We start from the raw sequence: 22,759 nt of genomic DNA, 5'->3' as shown, positions 1-22,759 counted from the left end.
AAAAGAACCTCAATACCATTAGTCCTTACGGGAAGACAAATTAAAACCACCATGACATAATACTTCATACCTTCAAGAATGGCTAAAATTAAAAAGACTGACTAACAATACCAAGTGTTGACAAGAATATGAAGCAACTAAGGCTCATATACACGATTAGAGAGAGTGCAAAATGACACACACCACTTTGCAAAAATAGTTTGGCAAAAACGCTTATAAACTGAAATACAAAACTATTCAGTGATCTAGCAATACCACTTCTGGGTTTTTACCCAAGAGAAATGAAAACGTATATTCCACACAAAGACATGTACAAGAATGCTCACAGCAACTTTGTTCACAGCAACCAAAAGCTGAAAATAACACAAATACCCATCAACAACAGGGTGAATGAATAAATAAATTCTATGTTGATAAAACAAACTAACAAACACAGCAATAAAAAGAAATGAACCACTGACACACACAACATAAATGAATCCCAAAAATCTTATGCTGCATTCATGTAGCCAGACACAAAAGAGTGCAATGCAATCTCTGACTCCATTTACATGAAATTCTACAATATGCAAAACTAATCTACAGTGACAGAGAACAGAAGAGGCGAGATTTACTGGAAAGGGGAAAGAGGGAATATAATAGGATGATGAAAAAATTCTAGATCTTATTTGGGGTTGTGGTTACACCTATGTCAAATATATAGAATGTACACAATAAAATCTGTACCTGTTATCTTATGTGATTATTCCTCCATGACAATGAAGTTTTTCAAAAGGACAGGCAGCAGCATCACACAGCCAGTCTGGATGTCAACTCATACATAAAATACACATAGTCACCGGCCCCTATTCACAAATATCAGCAATCCCTACCCAAGTATTCGAAGGTATTAGCCCTCAGGCATGAGAAAAGAGCCTGATTTTTTATGAAGAGTGGAAGAATGGGCAACACACACAGCACACTCTCTTTCATAGGCATCATCTACGCACTCACCCCCATTATAAATGATGCAGTTGTGCAAAATCCACTTGGCGTCAGCCAGGAAGGCTTCTGTGCAGCCATACATTTTCTTCTTCGCGTTCTGGAGAGACAAGCCAGAGCATAATCACCACCGAGTCTACACCAGCCACGGCCAGTAGCACCTGCGCCCCCACATAATTTTCTTAGCAGTCATGTGCCAAATTAATTAATGCTTTTACTCATTTCCCAAGATGCTATTATAGTGGCGATCTATAACTCCATAAAATTGCATCCACTGAATTTATCACACTAACCTGAATTTGCTCATTTTACAGCAGTTTATTCCAATGGAAGAGGACATAACATATATTTATGTATTTATTATTATTGGTAATAGTCTCCCATAAGCCTCATGATTGGGAACTCAATGAAGCAGTCAGTATCATCCCCATTTTACAGACAGGTGGACCGAGGTATGGGAATGTTAAGGAACGTATGCAGAGTTCCAAAGCTATTAATTTATGAAGCTGTAATCCCAACCCTGCCTTTTTAGAATGCCTGCTTTTTGGAATACCATGAGGATATGTGCAATTTTCCAAAAGCAGGTTGGATTAACTGTTTGGGGATCATCCGTGCACACACGATTTCCCCTCATCCATGCTTTCTTGACCCAGATTTTGGTGTCAACAATTTGAAAATCTACACAGGATGTTGTGCACAATCTATCAGTTTACAAGTATCATTTTCAGCATGGAGATTTAGCGTGAATTTTTAAAACACCTCCAGGCATTAAAGAAATACCCTTATCGGTAAAATAAGTCAAGTTCTATGAAGCCATAAATGCACTGCTAATGTGAAGGTTTCCCAGACACTTAATTTTCTCTTCTGCCCTCCTGCTGCTCTCATTAGCACCTCCGCAAGGGAGAGAAGAGGTGAGGCTGAAATCCATCAAATCGCTAATTCTTAGAAGCTATGACTTTTTCAGGTGAAGAATCACAAGCAGAAGTAATATTTGAAGCTTATCCGTGGACTGCAACACTCCATTGCAATCCTTGCAAAAATGTTACAGAAGAAGTTAGGGAATAAAAGTTCTTCCATCCCAATAAAAATTCACGGAGGAAATGTAGAGAAACCATCTTGAGGTGGGGTACGAAAAATGAGGGCGGATCCTTAGTCATCTCGACAACCGTGGGGGTACAACGGTGAGGTTCTCTGATGGAGGCCAACCTTTTCCAATGTACAAAGGTCCATGGGGTGGAAGATGTATTCTGCGTAGTCGGGATGCTGTTCCAACGGAACAGGCTTCTGGAATGCATCTGTCTATAAAGGAAAAGATGTGCACATACACAGACACAAAGCCATTATTGCTGGGGAAGACCAAGCATTAATGCCAGCAAAGCACTTTACACTGGAAACAACTTTTCAGACAACAGGCTTCTCAAGTTTTCACAAAGAATGATCCTGAGGAGCGGTCCAAATCGGTTCCCCTTCTTATTCTGCCTTTTTATCAATAATCATGGACCCAGCTGTGTTCTGGGTTCATTGGCTCCCTTTTCAAGATTTATGCAAATAACAGGTCCTGTTCTTCTTACACGTGGAGGGGCAAAAGTAGGTTCACAGTTGTTCCCATGGAAAATAACAGTAAATAATAATAATACGAGAATGAAGTCTGTGTTTCACGTACTCACAACTGTAAACCTACTTTTGCCCCACCCTGTATTAATATTGGTAAGAACAACTATCAATCAGTTCCTTTAGACCTGAACTTTGAACGAAGTTTACCTATACACTGCACATACCCATAATCAAAACTGACTGAGGACGAAATATGGCTACACCTAGAAATGACACTCCAAATAAAGCTCCCAAAGTGCCAGCAGGTATTTTGCACATGGGAGAAAAATTTAAACAGCGAGGTTTTGCGTCTCCTTTAAAAAGCTGTTACTCCAACACAGGAACTGTGTAAGTTTCTCATCTTGATCCATTTTCTTAAGCCCTACGTGAATCAGCTAAAAATGTAAGCCTGATTTGTTGAGGGGTGGTATTTACTTATCAATAAAAAAAATTAAAAGATCTATAATAACAAAAGCATAATATGCTAATTAGACCGACGTCCTTCCGGACGACATTCCAGAAGGAATCCCGGGTCCCGGGTGCCAGAGGGAAGCCGGTGCCAGAAGCCAGGGGGAAGGAAGGCCTACTCTTGCATGAATTTTTTGCATTGGCCTCTACTTTAGTTATAAATACCAAAACATACTCAAGCAAGGGATCTGAGTGGGTTACCATTTGCAGTCAACTGAGCCCTTTTATTCAGAATGAATGAGTGGCCATTGTAAGTTTAAAGGATGCTACTACAGTCCTAGCCAGTTTGGCTCAGTTGGTAGAGCGGCAGCCTGTGGACTGAGGGTCCTAGGTTCGATTCCAGTCAAGGGCACATGCCCGGGTTGTAGGCTCGACCCCCAGTAGGGGGCGTGCAGGAGGCAGCAGATCAATGATTCTCTATCATCATTGATGTTTCTATCTCTCCCTTCCTCTCTGAAAGCAATAAAAATATTTTTTTAAAGATGCTGCCACAAAAATCAGCAACTTTCTGCACTGATTGGTTTTATATCAAACAACTTATGTGAGAAATTAACGCCCTCTCCAATTTTCCTTTGTGGTTTATAATTCTACAGTGTTGACAAGTCTACATGATTATTCTTTTTGTAAACAGTCCTCAGCAGATATAATTCAGCCTATGAAAAACAGCAAGTAATTCCTTGTCACTCAAAATAGGAAACTCCACAGTTTTAAAAACATCTGTCTTTTTAACCAGACGGAGGGGACTCACTTTTGCTCCCAGTGATGGACGTTTTAATAAAGAGAAAAATAGATTACACTTTAGCAAAACTTAAATGGCACACTCTTAATCTTTTTCATCATAATATCAAATTTCACTATGTGAAATCTCAAAGCGAAAGCTTACTTTTTTAAAGAAATTAAACCACAGTGGTTACTAAATACCCTGAGATTCTACGTTTCTATAGATTTATTGGACTTAGAAAGCAAACTCCAAAGAGTCACAAAGGTTCGCTACTAGTGCAAATGAGAAAGAGAACTCTATCCTCAAGTTTCTGTAGGAAAAAAAGTCATAATATGTTGATTATAATGGCATAACACATGGGTTATTTTTAGAAGGTATTTTACTGCCATCTTCCTGAAAACGGTCACAAGAAAACTAAAACCTTCTTTTTGTAAACAGCACTCAGGAGGGAAACCACGTGAAGTGCACAATCTGCCCGCTGAATGTGGCAGCCCTGCTTCCACACAGATTCTCTTCGCCCGGCCGGGTTGCTCAGTTAGTTAGAGCGCCATCCCAATACGCCAAGGTTGCAAGTTCGATCCCCAGTTAGGACCAACCAATTAATGCATCAATAAGTGGAAGAAAAAATTGGTATCTCTCTCTCTGTCTCTCTCTCAAGTCAATAAAAAATTTTCCTTGCCCTAACCGGTTTGGCTCAGTGGATAGAGTGTCGGCCTGTGGACTTAAGGGTCCCAGGTTCGATTCCGGTCAAGGGCATGTACCTTGGTTGCGGGCACATCCCCAGTGGGAGGTGTGCAGGAGGCAGCTGATCGATGTTTCTCTCTCATCGATGTTTCTAACTCTCTATCCCTCTCCCTTCCTCTCTGTAAAAAATCAATAAAATATATTTTTAAAAAATAATAATAATAAATAAATAAATTTTCCTTAAGGGGAAGGGGCTGTACACCAAATCCTATTTCAACACTGAAGGAACTAACCAAATTCTCATCCTTCATGGAAAACCGCACTGGTTGAATTTTACTTGAAGGTTTCATCATCAGACCTTGATTATAAGTTAACTGGTTGTAATCAGGTCTCTCATTGCAATGGAAGTTTACTAACTCACATGGGAAGGAGTCAAATTCCCCTTACTCGATGGGGTGTGAGGGAGTTTACACCACATAACCAATCAGAATTTTAAATCCCCATCAAGTTTCTCTACTATTATGTCATTTCCCAACTAAAGTCCTTGAGGACAGAGAGTGCTCATTATAGAGAACTAAATGCTGTCATAACTTACGTTTCATTTACAGATGTTTGAATTCAGGCACAAAAGAAGGCCTAAAGAGCACGCATAGCTAAAGCTATTATGGAATAAGAGTTTAACAGAACAGCCCAACTGGCATGGCTCAGAGGTTGGGCTACAACCTATGAACCAGGAGGTCACAGTTCAATTGGTTCAATTTCCGGTCAGGCCACATGCCTGGGTTGCAGGCTCAATCCCCAGTGGGGGACATGCAGGAGGCAGCCAGTCAATGATTCTCTCTCATCATTGACGTTTCTCTCTCTCCCTCTCCCTTCCTCTCTGAAATCAATAATATTAGCCCTGACCGGTTTGGCTCAGTGGATAGAGCGTCAGCCTGTGGACTGAAGGGTCCCAGGTTCAATTCCAATCAAGGGCATGTACCTTGGTTGCGGGCACATCCCCAGTGGGGGGTGTGCAGGAGGCAGCTGATCGATGTTTCTCTCTCATCGATGTTTCTAACTCTCTATCCCTCTCCCTTCCTCTCTGTAAAAAAAAAAATAAAAATAAAAATAAAAAATCAATAAAAAAATATATATATATTAATTTTTTTTAAAGATAGATTTTTTTAAAAAAACAGGTTAACAGCACAAAAGTCACTACTTCCATTTACACTTATTCCAAGAGGAATTTTCTTCTTACCCCTGGCTGTTTCATTTTCTGAATGGCAAACTTGAGCAGGTAGGACAACTGTTCGATGGTGAGCATTGTCATAGCTTTGCTCTGGGTCTCGATGCATTCTGCTACTGTAATCTTCTACAAGTCAAACCACACAGAGGGCCAGTTAGGGAAAAGTTACTATCCACAGCCTGATTTCCTTTTCCTCCTAGCTTTCCAGTTAGCTCACACAGAGAAGAAATAATTTCCAAGTGAGATCAGTTGTTGCACTTGACAAGGACTCCAATCCACTTGGAGTTTACTGGATCAATGTGGATAAAGGTCAGAAGCACCCAAATCCACTGGCTACCTTATTACAAGTGCTCTGTGCTCATGAAGATGACAGAATCTGAGGAAGGGCAGGGACCTGAAAATCTCCATCATTACAATCTTGAGTCCCAAGAACGGGATAAGAGAAAAGGCCACTGATGCCTTCAGGGTGGTCTCCTCATACAATGAATCAACCACTTATCCTGATGTTCTTCAGGTTCTGGGCTATCTTTCAGAAAACTGACAAGCCATTCACTCAGCGACATCACTGATAGAAAGAATGAATGCAAGGGATGGTGGCGAATAATAAATGACTTCGTTCTCTGTCACAACTGATGTGAACTCACTCAGGACACTCTGGCAAACTACACAGGAAGCACAGCCTAACGTGTCACTGGGCAACACGTGCCCCTTTGTAAGGGACACTCCCATCCAAGAAGAGACCCGAAGAAAGGCCTGACTTTTCGGGGATTCTGCTATGTCAATCTGGTGGTGCTACATCTCGGAGCTTCCGCATCCTTCTGCAGCAAAGACAACAAAACCAGCGAAGGCTGGTGATGGCAGGGAACACGCTTGAACCATCTGTGTCGAGAGAGCGGAGAAAGTTTTCTCCAATTAGTTTGGATTTCATGTCCCTTCTTCCTATCTCTGGAGCCTCCAAAAGGAACTTTCAGACGTGCCCGGTTGTCGAGGAAAAAGGGCAACACAAAGTGGCTCTGAAGCCGAAAACAGAACACGACGCAAGGATCTAACTGCTTGGCGACCAGAGCCTGAAAGAGCTTGTCTCCTCGGCTGCCTGCCCCACCAAGTCACCCCGCAAGAAAACGGGGGCCTGAAATCTTAGACAGAGCGCTCCTGTTTGTTTGCATTCCTGTCCGTGTCCAGGTAACCGATCCGTGGCGAACACTCGGGTTGCGTGCTCAACTGTCATTCCCTCCTCTGCCCCACACCCCCAACCCCTGCCCTTCCCTCCTGGCTGGTGTAGTGCCCACGACATAGACCGAAAGTGCCAGACGTGCATTTTTCAAGCCTTTTGTGCGTAAGGACTGGTGATCCAATCCTGACCAATGAACTGCAGAGCAAGTCTGCCTGATAAAAAGGGATGTGAAGAGGGACCCTCCTTTTAGGGGTTTTTTGTTGGCCACTGTCCTAAAATCCCCAGCAGCCATCGTGGGGCCATGCAGGGACACATGGCCCCGACGATGGAATGGAAAGAGTCTGGCTCTGAACAAACGCTGGCCTGGCCCTGCCTCTGGGTTTTTCCTACACATGCTAATAAAACCCTCTTGCTTCTCTGTCACCTCTCATCAGGATCTATTATTGGCAGCAAAAACATCCTCTCCGAGCCACTATCTTTTTTGCAAGATGAAGGAAGGGAGGGTTGGTCAAGACAAAAGGAAAATAGGTGAGGGCTCCAGTTCCCACACGAAATGCAGAAGAATGAGGTGAGGTTCTGACCAAGAGGGTGTAGCTGAGCAAAACGTGCCCTGCGCATCTCTCCATCCAGAGCAGCGGTCGCCAGCCTTTCGGACCTCACGGACCACCAGTGGACCGTCCGCGGGCCACCGGATGGCGACCGCTGCTCTAGAGTAACCCAAAGAGATCCACAGGCCGTCCTTTGCAATTTCAGGGGCAGAACGCCATTAAAATGTCATCATACTATTGGATGAACGTCTAATTTCTTATTTTCCTCCTTTTCCTACACAAAGTGGTACCGCAGACACTATCCTATACAGAGCTTGCTTTTTCCCCCACAAATGACATCTGGGAGAACTTTCCATTTCACACACAGAAAGCTTCCCTCGTTTGAGATCGAATGCCAGCAGATCCTTTGGATCACGTGACATTCCATAGTAAATGATTTTACAGACGACATTATTTTCAGCATTTGGAAAAGCATCCTAGTTGGAAGTCACCAAGAACAGAAGGCACTTCAGAAGAGTGGGAACCACCACAACTATGTGAATGAGTGTTTGGACTCTGCTACAAATGAAATATCAAATTCCCTTCACTGAGCCAGTGTGCTTCTCTCTGCCTGGGGTCCTGAACCTGCTGCCCCTCTGCCTAGAGGGTCTTCACTCCTCCTCTTCAAGTCTTTCTCAAATCTTAGTCAGGCTTCCTGGACCTCTTCACTTAAAATGGGAACACCCTGCGCCCTCCACACTCCCTAGTCCACATCGTCAATTCATTTTCTCCAGAACACGCTTCTCCCAACACACTGTCTATAACTTTCTTCAGCCTGGTTTTTGCCCTTTCCTCCTGAAAAGAATGCGATTCTTGCCTCTTTTTCTGTACTGCGGATTCCCTAGCACCCGAGAAGCACAGAAGAAGCGGCTGTTGCCAGAACGGAAGCATCAGATGGCAACCACACAGAACGTGCAACCAAAATTGGTCAGCCTAGCGTGGCTACGGCCGACGATTCAATGATGGAGCAGGAGACAACATCCAAGAAAGGGGAAAATAGCATGAGATCTTTTCAAAATATGAGGATTCGTAAGTTAACTTCTGAAATGTTCATTACAAAAGAGAAGGCTGAGGATCTCAAAGCGATCCAAAGATCCATGAAGAATCTAAATAACGTCTTTCCAAGAGGCCACACTGCCAATATTGGTCCGAAAAGGAGATGGATGACCAGGAGAGAGCAGGTGGAAGGCAAGATATTTCTCTTTCCCCTATATCTTGACGATTTGAAGAGTTAAAAATATAAGGGAGAAAGAGAAAGAAGAAACAAGAAGAAATTTCTCTTTTCCCTCTATCTTGATGGCTTGAAGAGTTAAAAATATGCGGGAGAAAGAGAAAGGAGAAGAAACCAGGCAGAGAATGCATTCATTCATCAGAAACTGACCTCACATTCAGGACAAAACCAGTCCCCCTCTGGTTCCGATGTCAGTCTCAGACACTTAGCGTGATAAACCCGGGGACAGAGCTCACAGCAAAGGACTTGGCCTTCCCGGTGACAAACCCAGCAGTAGAAATCATTTCGTCCATCCTGCGGTACAACATCAACAGGGTCTGTGGTGAGTGGCTGCTTCATATAGTAAAACGGACCATGTCTTAGTTCTGACTGAAATGTAGGCAAGAAAAACAAGTTTGGTTTCAAAACAAATGTGCATTCTCAAAAGGAATTTTAACAAACACATCAATAAACAACAAAAGACAATTACAGCATTTCATACATTCATTAAAAAGCCATCCTGGATTACGCTACTCAATACATAGTTTACAGATCGTTACATATTAAGATTCTTTTCTTGCTTCTATTTTAAGAGGACACAGATTGAAAAACTAATGTCTAAGAATTAATAGGCAGCCCTATAGCAGGATGGCAAAATGACTACAACCCAGGCACACCCGAGTTCAAATTTTAGCTCTACCAGCTACATGCCCCTGGACAGGTCTCTTAACCTCTCAGCTTCAGTTTTCTCATCTGTAAAATGGGCACAATAATAGTTAACTTCATGGTATTGTGGTTGGGATTAAATGGGATAATACAATGCATGCATTTAACACAGTGCCACCATTACTAGTATCGTTGATGTAGTTAAGAGCCCATTATATGGAAGTCTAAATGTGCAAAGCCAACAAAATGTTGTCAGTTTGCCCTGGGATTCTTTCAACATCAGGGTTTTGGAGAAGAGATCAATTGGATTTGAGTCACCAAAGAATGATCACCCATTTTTTAAGTCTAACCTGAAAGCATTTAATACTATGAGCCAACAAGAGGTTTCCTAAAGCCCGGATTCTTAAACATGGTAGGTCCCCATCGACCAGGAGCTACATCACCTACTTAGGACCAACAATGGCAGAAAGATGAGATGGGCAACCAATTCACAGGAGCCAGACCCCATCTTATCCCAAAACACCAAGAGAAATAGTTCCCTAATGATATAACATATCCATCCAGCAAAGCCACACTCCAGACACATAAAATCCCTCAGATGAAACTCGTTAGGAAAATGTCTATCGGAAACCAGTAAGAAATCCCGCTTTGGAAGTCTCAGATAGTCTGGTGGTAAACATCAAAATGACCTGGGGTAACCGGCTGTGTGACCTTAAGAAGGCTACTCAATCCACTTTCAGCCTCAATTCCATGGACCATAGCTTAGTCACAACCCTAGTACCTAACTATTGAATAAACCTCCTTGTATAACAAGCTTTTTTCTTGTTCTTCATTAAAACATTACAGTTTCCTCCATAAAGATCTCATATACTGGTTAGAGACTGCATAATGTTTGTTGGTACTGTTAATGGCATCTTTTTCTATTATATTTTCTAAATAGTTATTGGTGGTACATAGACATGCTGCTAGACTTTTTTAATTGTCCTCAGATATAAACAGTTCTAATACTTTATTGATTAAAAAATCTTATCTCTGAGGCACTGGCCAGTGTGTCCGTGGTTAGAGTGTTGACCCACACACCAAAGGGTCACGGGTTCAATTTCCAGTCAAGGGCACGTACCCAAGTTGCAGGTTTGATCCAGGGTGCAGGATGCAACCGATTAATGTGTCTCTTTCACATCAATGTTTCTCTCTCTCTCCCTCCCCCTCCCTTCAACTCTCTCTAACAATCAATGGGAAAATATCATCGGTGAGGATTAACAACAAAAAAACTTATCTGAGTAGTGTCAGTTTTGTCTGTTCATGCCTCATATCTTCACATTACTTTTCTTTTTTCCTTATTTTTTAAAAATATTTTTATTGATTTCAGAGAGGGAGAGAGAAAAACATCAATGATGCGAGAGAATCACTGATTGGCCACCTCCTGTACAACCCACACCTGGGACTGAGTCCACAACCCGGGCATGTGCCCTGTCCGGGAATCAAACCATGACCTCCTGATTCACAGATCTACACTCAACCACTGAGCCACACCGGCCGGACTTTCTGGCTAGAACCAATGGCACCAAGCCTAGTGCTCTAAAACCTGGCTCCCCAGTGGCCCACACGGGGACAGAATATATACAGGGAAGATTATTAATTGTGGTGATTAAATCTTTTTAAAAGAATAAAAAATTTAGAGAAATGAGAAAAAGTTAAAGGTTCAACAAGATAGAAAATCCATCTTTAACTGCTCTGATTAAATTGGCTTCCTAAATTCCCGTATGTATTTGAGTCGGCGTCTGAGCTTTTGGTGTGTGCGCCTATTGACAAACCAGTAACATGTTTTCATTACTGGCTTAATAAATCTTATATGGCTACTGTTTACTCCAAAAGGAAAATAAAACCCATTGACCAGAAAATAAAAATCATGGTGATTAAGGGAGTTGGGGTCCTGGGCTGTACCGACTGGTTGATCTTGAATCAGGTCCTGATGTCAACCATGGCATTTTTCTGTCTAGTTTCATGATGGTGTGACAGGTAGCGCTGATCCACTTTCATGGGCCTGGGGCATAAGACATCTTCAATTTCCAAAAGCAGAGCACACTCTAAACCTAGGCCTTTTCGATTCCTCGTTTCTCATGCTGCAAACAAAAGTGCCATAGGCAGGGGGCGCCCGGCCACGGACTGCCATCTAGCCTCCATCTCCAAGACAATGGGTCTGGGCAGCTGCCAGGCAGCGGCCTGGTGGCAAGCCCCAAGCCAGGATGGCCAAATCCAGAGGCAAAAGAGCCCCAGGTTAGGCACCAAAATTGCTACCTGACTTAAGGAATCCATTTGCCCGAGTGCATCAAAGACCAATGAAACTCGAACAGGAGTTTGCAGCCCAGAAAGTAGACTTACTCGTTTAAGAAAATGGCACCAAGCCCAGAGACCCAGGTAAGCCAGTCCTCTAAACCTGGCTCCAGGGAACACGTGGCTCTTGAGCCCCGTTATGTCCCTGTTTCTTTTTTTCTTTTTTTCTTTTTTTTTCCCCTGTTTCACTTCAACATTTAAGATAGACCATTTACTTGGTTTCCAGAGAGGAACAATGCTACGATCTTCTTCCCATGTTATGTTTTTCAACATACTGTCACACACACCATCTTCACTTTATCCTCACAGCCACCCAGAGGGGTACTCAGGGTAGACACTACGGGTCTTCCTTGGTGAGAAAACCAGGTTAAAGAGACTTATCTGGGGGAACTGGGTGGAAAAGGTGAAGGGATTCAGAAGTACAAACTGGTAGTTACAGAACAGTCACAGGGCCCCGGCTGGTGTGGCTCAGTTGGTTGAGCGTCGTCCTGTACACCAAAAGGTCACAGGTTTGATTCCCAGTCAGGACACATGCCCAGATTGTGAGTTTGGTCCCCAGTCAGGATCAGGGTGTATGCAGGAGGGAACTGATCAATGTTTCTCTCTTTCTTTCTCCCTTCCTTTCTCTCTAAAGTCAATAAAAACTTTTTTTTTTTAAATAGTCACAGGGATATAAAGTACAGCATAGGAAATAAATACAGTCAATATATTGTAATGATAATGTATGGTGCCAGGTGGATACTTGAAATATGGGGGATCACTGTGTAAAGTATACGCTTTTTCTAACCCCTACGCTGGACACCTGAAACTAACACAAAATTATATTGAATGTAAACTGTAATTGAAAATAAAATTTTTTAAAAAAAGACTTATCTGAACTTTCTCTTGTCCCTGTGCCCCCTACAAGAGGATGATGGACGCAGAAGAGATTCTGATGATTGAGTGACCCCTGAGAGAACAGAACATTCTCTGTAGGTCAAAAATAATTTCTGCTTAATGCAAAAAGCTGGAGGGGAAAACATCTGGGCATTAGGAAGATACGAGAAATATAATAGATGGGGGCACGAAAGGTAACCTTATCTAGAGCAAAGGCTCTCAACTTCCGCACCAGTGATATTGGGGCCAGAAAATTCTTGGGGGGGTGGGGGGGGCAGGGGTGGGGGCGGGGGCTGTCCTGCTCACTGTATGCAGCTGTAATGCAGCTCACTGGCTAGATCCAATAGCATCCCCCATACACAAAATTGTGACGACCCAAAATGTCTCCAGACGTCGCTAATGTGCCTTGGGGAGCCAAACTGCCCTCAGCTGAGAGACACTAATGTAGCAGGTCTGCTATCTGTTTGGGTTTCTTCGGGTGCTTAGAAGAGGAGGAGAAAGTCCTATTGAAAGATAAACTGTGGCCCTAGCCGGTTTGGCTCTGTGGATAGAACGTCGGCCCTCGGACCGAAGGGTCCCAGGTTCAATTCCGGTCAAGGGCAATCAAGTTGCAGGTTCAATCCCAGGCAGGGCCAAGTACAGGAGGCAACCAATCACTGTGTCTCTCTCCCATCGATGTTTCTCTCTCTCTCTGTTTCTCCCCCTCCCTTCCACACTCTCTCTAAAAATCAATGGAAAAATACCCTCTGGTAAGGATTAACAAACAAAAAGAAAGACAACCTGTTATATCAAGCAAGCAGAACTATCTCTAACCTGAGAATGCTTTTGTGGCTTTTGCAAGACAGCAGAACGCCATAGTTCAGTGCCTGACTTCCTTTCAGTGAGTTAACAGGAAAATTCGAATATGGCCGCTGATCTCCCAAACTGGGCAACCCAAGTCCTTTCGATAGCACAGAAGCCAAGGGTTTGCCACTTCAGACATTAGGTTTCCCCATGTCCTTGCCCTTGCCCCACACCAGAGTGGGGCGCGGGTGTTCCTGGCAGGGTCGTCAGGAGTTGGGCATCAGGCTGCTCCAATCTTTCAGGAGATTCCATTCTTTCCTGAACCGGGGATGCTGTTGCTCAGACCTAGCTCCCTGGTAATCTCCTTGTCAATCAGATACCTGCCTTATCTGCTGCTTGTAAATGTTTCCTGCTCCGTCAAAATCATCTGATAACCAATATGGAACATTTAAAACAGGAAAAGCCAATCGTTTCAGGTTCACCCCCACAAGGATAGGTGTGTTACCAGCCTGCTGGTAAGGCAAACAGGTTGCAACCTGTGTTATTACAGGATAATTGCAGGCTCTGTAAGCAAATGTTCCGATTTCCCTGCTTCTCCCACAGGTAGGCTTAACAAGAAGATAGACAGGCTTGTTCATTCATTTCTGCAATGCTTTCATCTACACCAGGAGCCACAAACTTTTTACAATATGTAAATGAATGAATGTGGCTGTGGGCCAATAAAACTTTATTTACAAAATCAGGCTCAGAATATTGTAATGACTATAGTTTGCGACTATAGTTATAGTAAGTATAGTTTGCAACCCCTGGTCTGCCTAAGCCAGAGAATAGATACTCTGGCTGTTGTATAAGCATTGGGTACATGTAGGGAGGAGGGGGATCCACAAATTCAAATTCCTACAGGGGCTATGTAGGTAACATAAATAAATAAAAATAGTCCTCTCTCCAGCTTTTGTTCTCCCACACTGGATACCGGTAAAAGCATGGGCCTTGCAAAATAAGATGGACGACCTGGTCTTGGAGTGTGAGGAATGGCCCTGGCATTCAGCCTGGACGCGGAGAGAGAGCAGGAGGGGCATAGCTCATGCCCATCCTAGGGGAGCACTTCCCCTCGGCTCCAGGGCTGAGGCAGCGAGGCAGGCACGGACCATGGTGCCACCTGACCTGGTACAACTGCTAATACACTGCCCATGCCCAGCAAAGGACTTCTGTGGAACTTCCTAGTTTTTAAGACAATGCATGGGCCCAACAAAGTAAGTCCTAGCCCACCCACTTATGACATGTATACACCCTGTACGTGAGGAGGGGCCCCAGGATTTCTCTGCCGTATCTGATCAAATAGAAACCCAAGGCCTTTTTGTACAAGTCTGTTAACAATTATTTTTAAATCCTTTGATGAGGGAGAGAGAGAGGGAGGGAGGGAGGGAGGGAGGGAGGGAGGGAGGGAGGACCTTCCCAAAGGGCTCTTCAAACTCAAATGACCCAAGAATGAAAGGGAAGATGGTATTTTGCAATCCAGGCCTCATGTCATCTGGGGACAGGGTGCTTGGCAACCTGACCTGCTCCACGAAATGCCAGGAGCACCCCTCCAGGCTTTGGGGCATCCCCTCCAGCAGTCCCAAGAAAAAGCACCTACATGTTTTTAGGGGTGAAACCACTGGACCAAGAGGCATTAAAAATTAATTTTAAGCATTCGAATACTTTTCCCCAAAAAAAATGTTTTTAAAGTTCTTCTTGAAATTCCCCCCTAAAAGTATTGAAGCCCCAATATATGAAAAATGGGTGAAATGGGCTTCCAACTTAAAAACACAACCTGCATCTCCACCCGCTAATAAAAAGTCGCTACCAAAAATGGAAAAATACAGGGGTGGAGGGAAGGTTTATAAGGCCAGAATGGCTTTCTTTTTACAACACTAGAATACAGAAGAGAAATTAGAGTGAAGCCCTAGCAGGTGTGGCTCAGTGGATAGAGTGTCAGCCCACAGACTGAAGGGTCATGGGTTCGATCCCAGGCCCTGGTTGGGGCACATGCAGGAAGCCACCAATCGATGTGTCTGTCTCACATCAATGTTTCTCTCTCTGTGTCTCTCCCCTCCCTTCCACTCTCTCTAAAAATCAATGGAAAAATATCCTCGGGTGAGGATTAACAACAACAAAAGAAATTAGAGTGAAGGGGGGGAAAAGGAAGGAGGTAGAGAACCTTTATACCAAAAATAAGAAGAACCCCAACACCTAAGAGAACCAGAGGCAGAAGGAATGAGCGAAGCAGGCAGGGCATGACACGAAAGGGAGGGTGGGGAGTGCGGAAAACCAGAGCACACAGGCCCTGCGTCTAAGGGGCAGGATCGCCCAGCCGGTGTGGCTCAGAGGTTGGATGTCGACCTGTGAACCAGGAGATCACAGTTTGATTCCCGGTCAGGGCACATGACCAGGTCTCGTTCCCCACTAGAGGGCATGCTGGAAGCGGCTGATCAATGATCTTCTCTCATTGATGTTTCTATCTCTCCCTCTCCCTTCTTCTCTAAAATCAATAAAAACATAAAAATATTTTTTAAATAATAAATAAAGGGGCAGGATGTGCTCAGCTCCAACTGTTGTTAGAATTCTCCGAGTCTTATAAGAACTCAGAAATATAAGTTGTTATCTAAAATCTCATAAATCTTCAAATGTTGGTGACTAACAGGAATTATATTATGTTGGTCAAACACAGCATTTGGGACCTACGATTTGGTTTTAATTCCATAATCCTAAAAGAAAGCAAGAGGCCAGGAAAGGGAATGGGAAAGGAAAGTGTCCAGAAGGATTTTTTTTTTTTTTAAGGATTTAAGTTCCTCTTAGGAAAGCAGATTCTGCATGAGAGAAGTTGCCCTTACCATGCAAACTTTATACGCTACACTGAATTACAGAGTCAAGGTCAGCCGTTTCTTCTCTTTACAGCTAGGCTATTCTCTTTTGCCAACTCCTGGCTGTTCAGCCCCAGGGAGTTTTAGAACTGAAAAACCAACCTACAAGCAACCTTATAATGTCCCTAGTCCAAACCCTTATTTTACAAGGTAACTGAGGCTCAGAGTTAGGCAGCAACTGCCAAGGTCACACAGCCAGTTCCCCAGGGGCAGGGGGCTAGAAAGAGCCCAGTGTCCAGGTCTGTGACACTTCCCTCCAGTGTCTCAGTCCTGCAAGCTCTTCGCCCCAGGACTGAGGGTGACAGATTACTCAGGAGCATAATCGCGCCCCGTGTGTAGTCACCCATGCTTTGCTATTTTCCACATCCTGAGCACATTCTACATTCATAAGCTCCCACCCTGGGTCAAACTCGGGGGAGACAAGCCAGCAATCGTCGGATACTTTTCGGAGGCCGATGGTCCAGAGGGGGGCACAGATTGGCAAATATATTAATGTGGTTAGGAGGTTTAAGTGTTAGAGGGATGGTATTAACACGGGGACGGAGAAGGGAGAAAATAAGCATGAGCTGTCCAAGTTGGCCAGCTTCCAGAAAGAGATGGGATCCAATTCTTAAAGGACAGGGGTAGGGGCTCAGAGAGAGAGAGAGGGAGAGAGAGGGGGAGAGGGAGAGGGAGAGAATGAATGTGGACACACAGGGAGGAGGCGCAAGGAGGGGACAATATCTGCTTCGTGATTTATGGGCAGCTGGTGAGTAAGTGTTGCCCAGGAACTTAATGGCCGGCTAAGTTAAGGTTTGGGGATTATCTGTGGCCTTCATACTTCTTTCTCAGTCTTTAATCTCAACAGCCATGGTAGCTCCTGGGTGACAGGAGACCTAAGTTCAAAGGCAGCTTCTTACTCGCTCTGAGGCCTGGAGGAGGCACCTTGACCTCTCCAAGCCTCTGTGTTTTCATCTGTGAAATGGAGATGACGACAGCCCTTACCCAAAGGGCTAGTCTAAGCATTAACATAGACACCTGGAAATGGGACCCGGGGGGAGGGGTGGTATCTGAAACTACAATGTCATATGATAGCACAGTGTAAGCACTGCTTTTAGTTTCATTATTACCAACACTATTATCTATGTCTTTCACACTGCCATTCCCCCACCCCCCAGAAATTTATTTCAGACCCACCAGTTTCGTCTCCTAATACGATTTAGCCCTGTACAGTCCAACACGGTAGCTACAAGCCAGAGAGCCACTTAAATTTAAACTAGAAATTCAGTTCCTTGGTTACATTTGCCAGTGGCCCCTGTGACTATCACACTGCACAGCACAGGCCTCGGGCATCTCTAGAGCTGCTGTTGTAGTTGTGTGCTTATGCTATTTAGTACAGAGCCTGGCTTAATTGTTGTTATTGTTATTATTATTATTATTTATGTCACGTGGCTCAATTCATCTTAACCACCTTAGGAAATCAATAGTAGCGGTGTCATTATCCCCATTTCAGTAGATGGGAAAACGAGGCACACAGCCACAGAGCAAAAAGCAGAGCTGGCATTTCGCTATATAATTTGAGAATGAAAATAGATTCATGTGCAGAAACATTCAGCCGCTGCTAGGTCTCTTCCCGTGAAAGCAATAATCTTGTTTCCTTCAACCCCAAATCCCCAGAGCCCACTCCGGCACTCCGTAACGCAGGAAATGCATGAATACATCCGAGGGCTCCTTACTTAAGTGGTACCAGAACCACGGGTCATCCTGCCCCCTCCAGTGTCAGGAGATTTGGCCTCACGGTCCACTAAAGCATCTCTCTCTCTCTCTTTTTTTTTTTTTTTAAATCGGAAATCTATCTAGCCTGCATCAGGTCATTTTAAAGCAGGTTTCCTTAGTATGATCCAAGATGGCAAACAGATGTTCCTATTTAGTTGACTGGCCCTGGCTGCCCAGGGAGGGTGGGGTCTGCCGTTCAGGTCTCTGCACAGTGAGAAGGAATGGTGACTCATTACCAGTCTACCGTGAGCAGTGGGTGGGGAGAGCAGCTGTCTCTCACCACAGACCCAAGCCCATTATTTTACCGATGAGAAAACTGAGACCAGAAGGGAGCATGGCTCAGCCATACAAACACCTCCAGGCGGAGGCGAGAGCCATCCTGCTGGCGTGGCCCAGGAGGAAAATACCATCCGGCCACATGGGGGAACCTTCCTAAAGGATGAAACCGAAACCCCCAAAAAAAAAAGCCCCAAACCCTAAAGCTGTACAGTATCTTTGTCTCCTCTGGATGACTGCCCTGTCCCCAGAACAGATCTGAAACCCCACCCCACATTTCCACACCGGCCCGTTCTGAGCTGCCCTGCTCTGCCCTACGCCAACGACAGCCAGTCTGGCAGGTTGCTAAGCGCCAAGAACACCGGCTCTTAAAGGACCCCGAGAGCTGCCGTGCTTCTCACGCCAGCCTTGGTCCCACTGTGCGGAGGCCGTTCCGGGGGCCCTTTACCTGCTCCTTGTTGTTACTGTTCAGTAAGCCGGGTTTCTTTTTCTTTTTAATGGGGCTGGTTGACGTGTCCTGTGGCGAGTGGCCATTGGAAGAATGCGGAGGGCTGGGGAACTTTCTTTTCGGGGCTGTTCTGTCGGTGGAGCCAGGATCTGAAAGAGACACACAGGACCACACATTTTAAAGCGGTCGGGGAGGCCTTGGCCTCCTGGGGGAGGGCGTGGGGAGGACACAACCCATTTCATCTCAGTGTTCCTCCTCCTCAGAATACACCCCCTTTCTGTTACCTATCTCAGAGGTCAGATGGTCTTTCTGTGGCCTGCATAACATTTTTTTTTTAATATTTCTTTACTGATTTCAGAGAGGAAGGGAGAGGGATAGAGAGATAGAAACATCAATGATGAGAGAGAATCATTGATCGGCCGCCTCCTGCACGCCCCCCACTGGGGACCGAGCCCACAACCAGGGCATGTGCCCCTGGCCGGAATCGAACCTGGGACCCTTCAGTCCGCAGGCCGACACTCTATCCACTGAGCCAAACCAGCCAGGGCATGCATAACATTTTTGTAACAAATTTAACTCACTACCAAAATGTAAAAATTGGGAGACTCTACACAATAACCTAGACTTTTGGCTTCTATTAAAAAGAAACAGATCAGGACCTTCCTTCCGTGGCCTTAGGGCAACAGATATAGATCCGAATACCAGCTAGCCATTTTTACATGAAAGGGTGCCCTCCATGTTGCCACAATCCCCACCCTTCCCTACTGGATCTCTGATGACGAGGCTATGACCCAGCTACCACGAGTCGTCACACAGGCACCGGTATCGTCCTTTATCCCAAAGAAATATTTCTTCTCCACATCCGTCCCTGATGGCAAAAGCAGGAAACCATGCAAGATAGACCAGGAAGGCCACACATTTAAGAAAGCAAAAGCAAGCATCCTTCTTTGTGGAAGACAACATTTATTCATGTTTATCAGGCAAACCACGTGTCACTGTGCAAAAAATACATATCACCCACCCACCAGAAAGTCCTCTTGGCTCAGCCACCATTGCGGATTATGTCTGCAACGCTCCTCCGAAGAGACCAGCACAAGTTACCTTCTCGCTGAGTCTCATCTGTGGAATGCTAACCTCACCTTTGTCAATCCATCCTTTTCTATTTTAATTCTCCCAGAACCTCGTTTAAACAGATATACTTCCACCACCATCCAATCTTCACCTGCAAGACTGTGAATCCCCTCCACGACGGGTAGCGGTCTTGTTAGCTCAGGGGCGATAGAAGGGCCGGCCTGGCGCACCTCGCGTACTGAGAAATGAAAGCTACAGGCAGCAGAAGAGGAAAGAGCTCTGCGCAGAGTACAGGTGACGGGATGGAACGGGACAGGGGATCCAGAAAGATGGCTATCCCCAAAGACAGCCCGAGGACGTTCCTCCTCCAGGTGTAACTCTCGGGCGCATCCCAGCACGCAGGCGGCACCCCGTGTCACCATCCTCCGTGTCTGGACAGGAGTCGCCGGGGGCAGATTAACAGGGTCCAGCAGGGCCACACGCAAGGCCTCCCGATGGTTTGCTTTGGTCTGAAAGGCGGAGCCCGCTTGCGGCAGGCTCGCAAAGCAAGACAACGACCTGCCGTGACCAAGCCCAGTCCCTGCTTTGGAATCCCCAGTCCCACCAGACAGGCCTCAGGGAAATCCTGAACCGATGTCCAGGGTCTCTCACTGAGACACAGCCCTGAGAGGAAATTCAACGCTAACCTTGAGGGAGAACCGACCCCGGAGTTCAGGGGTTCATCCCACAGACATCAAAATGGAGGCCTGGAGAGCCCCACGGGTGGGCCCACAGCACACAAGAGCTAGTGAGTGAGAAAACTCACTCCAGACGTGCAGCCTGGGGTTGGCACATTCCCCAGAGAAGGCTTCCCCTTGCCGCAGGGATCCTCACCCTACGCCCCCATCAAAACTCGCCCTTCCTCACACAAAGTCTTTGACCCAACAGTCCCCCCCTCCTGGAAACCCAGTCTACACACAGTCACAGGGGAACAAAGCCCCCGCAAGGGGGCTCCACACGGCGCTGTGCGCTGCCTCTAAGACTGGAACCGACTTCCGGGCCCACGAATAGAGGGCGCCTGCTCATCCTCTCCAGCCACAGCGGGCTGTTCTGCAGCCCCGAGAGGCCTGAGGCACCTCTGCGTGGACTGATGCTTGACGATCTCCAGCTTTTGCATCCGGTTTTAAAAAGCAATACATGTTAACACCATTAACAGGCCAACACACATGCCCCCACCCCAAAGTAATAATACATGTAGTATCTCCCTGTGTGCATAAGCCTAGGGCAGTGGTCGGCAAACTCATTAGTCATCAGAGCCAAATATCAACAGTACAACGATGGAAATTTCTTTTGAGAGCCAAATTTTTTAAACTATATAGGTAGGTACATTGTCATAAACTTAATTAGGGTACTCCTAAGCTGGCCTTTGCTAAAAACTCAAGGGGCCAAAGAGCTGCATGTGGCTCGCGAGCCGCAGTTTGCCGACCACTGGCCTAGGCTATTCCTGGATGAACACGAAAGTACAACAGAGTTCTAAATGGGGACTGGTGTTTGCCTCAGGAGAGAAGAACCTGCTTGGGTGTGGAAAAGGGACTGTTTTTCATTGTGTAACCCTTGTGTATGGTATTTACCATGTGCCTGGACAACTTTGTCAAAATAAAATAATGAAATATTTAGGAGGTTCAATTTTACATTTAAAAAAAAAAACCCTAGCTGGTTTGGCTCAGTGGATAGAGCGTCGGCCTGCGGACTGAGGGTCCCAGTTCGATTCCGGTCAAGGGCACATGCACGGGTTGCGGGCTCGATCCCCAGTAGGGGACATGCATGAGGCAGCTGATTAATGATTCATTCTCATCATAGATGTTTCTATCTCTCTCTCTCCTTCTCCCTTCCTCTCTGAAATCAATAAAGATATATTTAAAAAAAAAAAAAAAAGCAGCAGGTGCAAACCAAAGCCAGTAATGAGCGGATGATAGAGGCCTGACTCAGAATAAAAAACATCACCATACGGACAAAGTTGGGGCTGATCAAAGGAAGGTAGGTGTTTGCAATTTCTTCTACGCAGACCTGATAAGTCCAGGATCTTTGCTCAGGTGTCAGAGTGTGGATTTTTAAGAAAGGTGTTTTGGGAACTCCCAGGAGATGTGTTCCAGAAGAAATGGCGTGCTGGCCAGGCAAAAACCGAAAGCAAGTGGACAAAGGTTTTGATTTTGTATGTGTTGCTCTGCTTGTGGGTAAATTTTAAAGGAAGACAGTACCTGAGAAAAGACACGCCAATGGGAAAACTAGGGCATGCGGGGGAGAAATTAAGGAGTGTCTTTCGATGTTTCTCAGTGGAACACTCACTACTGAATTTTGGAAGGGACAGCACTTCCTCATCCCAAGAACCACCTCGGCCCCCTCCCACTCAAAGACATCGGGCCTCCCTAACACTGACAACAAAAAGTGCCCCACAGCAGTCCCACACACGCCCAGGAGCTACTGCTGAGCTGGAACGGGGGCAGCCCCGCCCACACGCAGCCAGCCTTTGAAGCCAGGAAGGGCACGGACTCCCTCCAGAGTTCACGAGCCTCCTCCTTGGGCAGTTCCCCACTGAGGCTGAGAGCCCAGCACGATGGCTCCCAGGACGAAGTCCCGGCTAGCAGCAGTGGCTTTCACTTGGGCCTTTACTAGAAACGCCCATTCTCAGGCCCCATGCCAGAGCTACAGAGTCAGAAGCTCTAGGAGAGGGCCCGATCGTCGGTGGAGGATTCGGATGCATGCTGGTTTGAGATGCTCTTGACTGTGTGTTTGGGGGATGGACTCCGAGTTCTCAAGCCTAGAAAAGTCTGATACATGCCTCTCCTTCCCACCCACGGCTGGCTACCTGTGGGCTGGTTCAGGACTAAGGAAACAGAAGTCATGGGAGGAGGCCTGGGAGGAAATAAAGACAGCTCAACAGGAGATAACCCCAGGCAGGTCTCTAGTTCTCAGGGCCCCAGGCCACAGTTGTAAAATGGGAGGAGAGGAGAGAAAGTAGTCA

The 22,759-nt window shown here is 45.6% G+C and overlaps 1 protein-coding gene across 1 annotated transcript in view; it reads right to left on the bottom strand.

The window, feature by feature from the left end:
• Positions 1-22,759, bottom strand: part of ZMYND8 (zinc finger MYND-type containing 8) — a 112,889-nt gene that overhangs the window by 56,460 nt on the left and 33,670 nt on the right. Inside the window, exons 4-8 of the mRNA XM_054723784.1 lie at positions 18,688-18,836; positions 8,818-8,961; positions 5,688-5,801; positions 2,188-2,280; positions 994-1,081 (exon numbers count right to left, since the gene is read on the bottom strand). Of these exons, the coding sequence (XP_054579759.1) occupies positions 994-1,081; positions 2,188-2,280; positions 5,688-5,801; positions 8,818-8,961; positions 18,688-18,836 (588 nt within the window). The remainder of the gene's footprint in view (positions 1-993; positions 1,082-2,187; positions 2,281-5,687; positions 5,802-8,817; positions 8,962-18,687; positions 18,837-22,759) is intronic.

This window comes from Eptesicus fuscus, chromosome 12 (genome assembly GCF_027574615.1).
Source record: "Eptesicus fuscus isolate TK198812 chromosome 12, DD_ASM_mEF_20220401, whole genome shotgun sequence".
In the NCBI taxonomy this organism is placed as follows: domain Eukaryota; kingdom Metazoa; phylum Chordata; class Mammalia; order Chiroptera; family Vespertilionidae; genus Eptesicus; species Eptesicus fuscus.
This window is presented reverse-complemented; position numbering and strand designations above follow the sequence as displayed.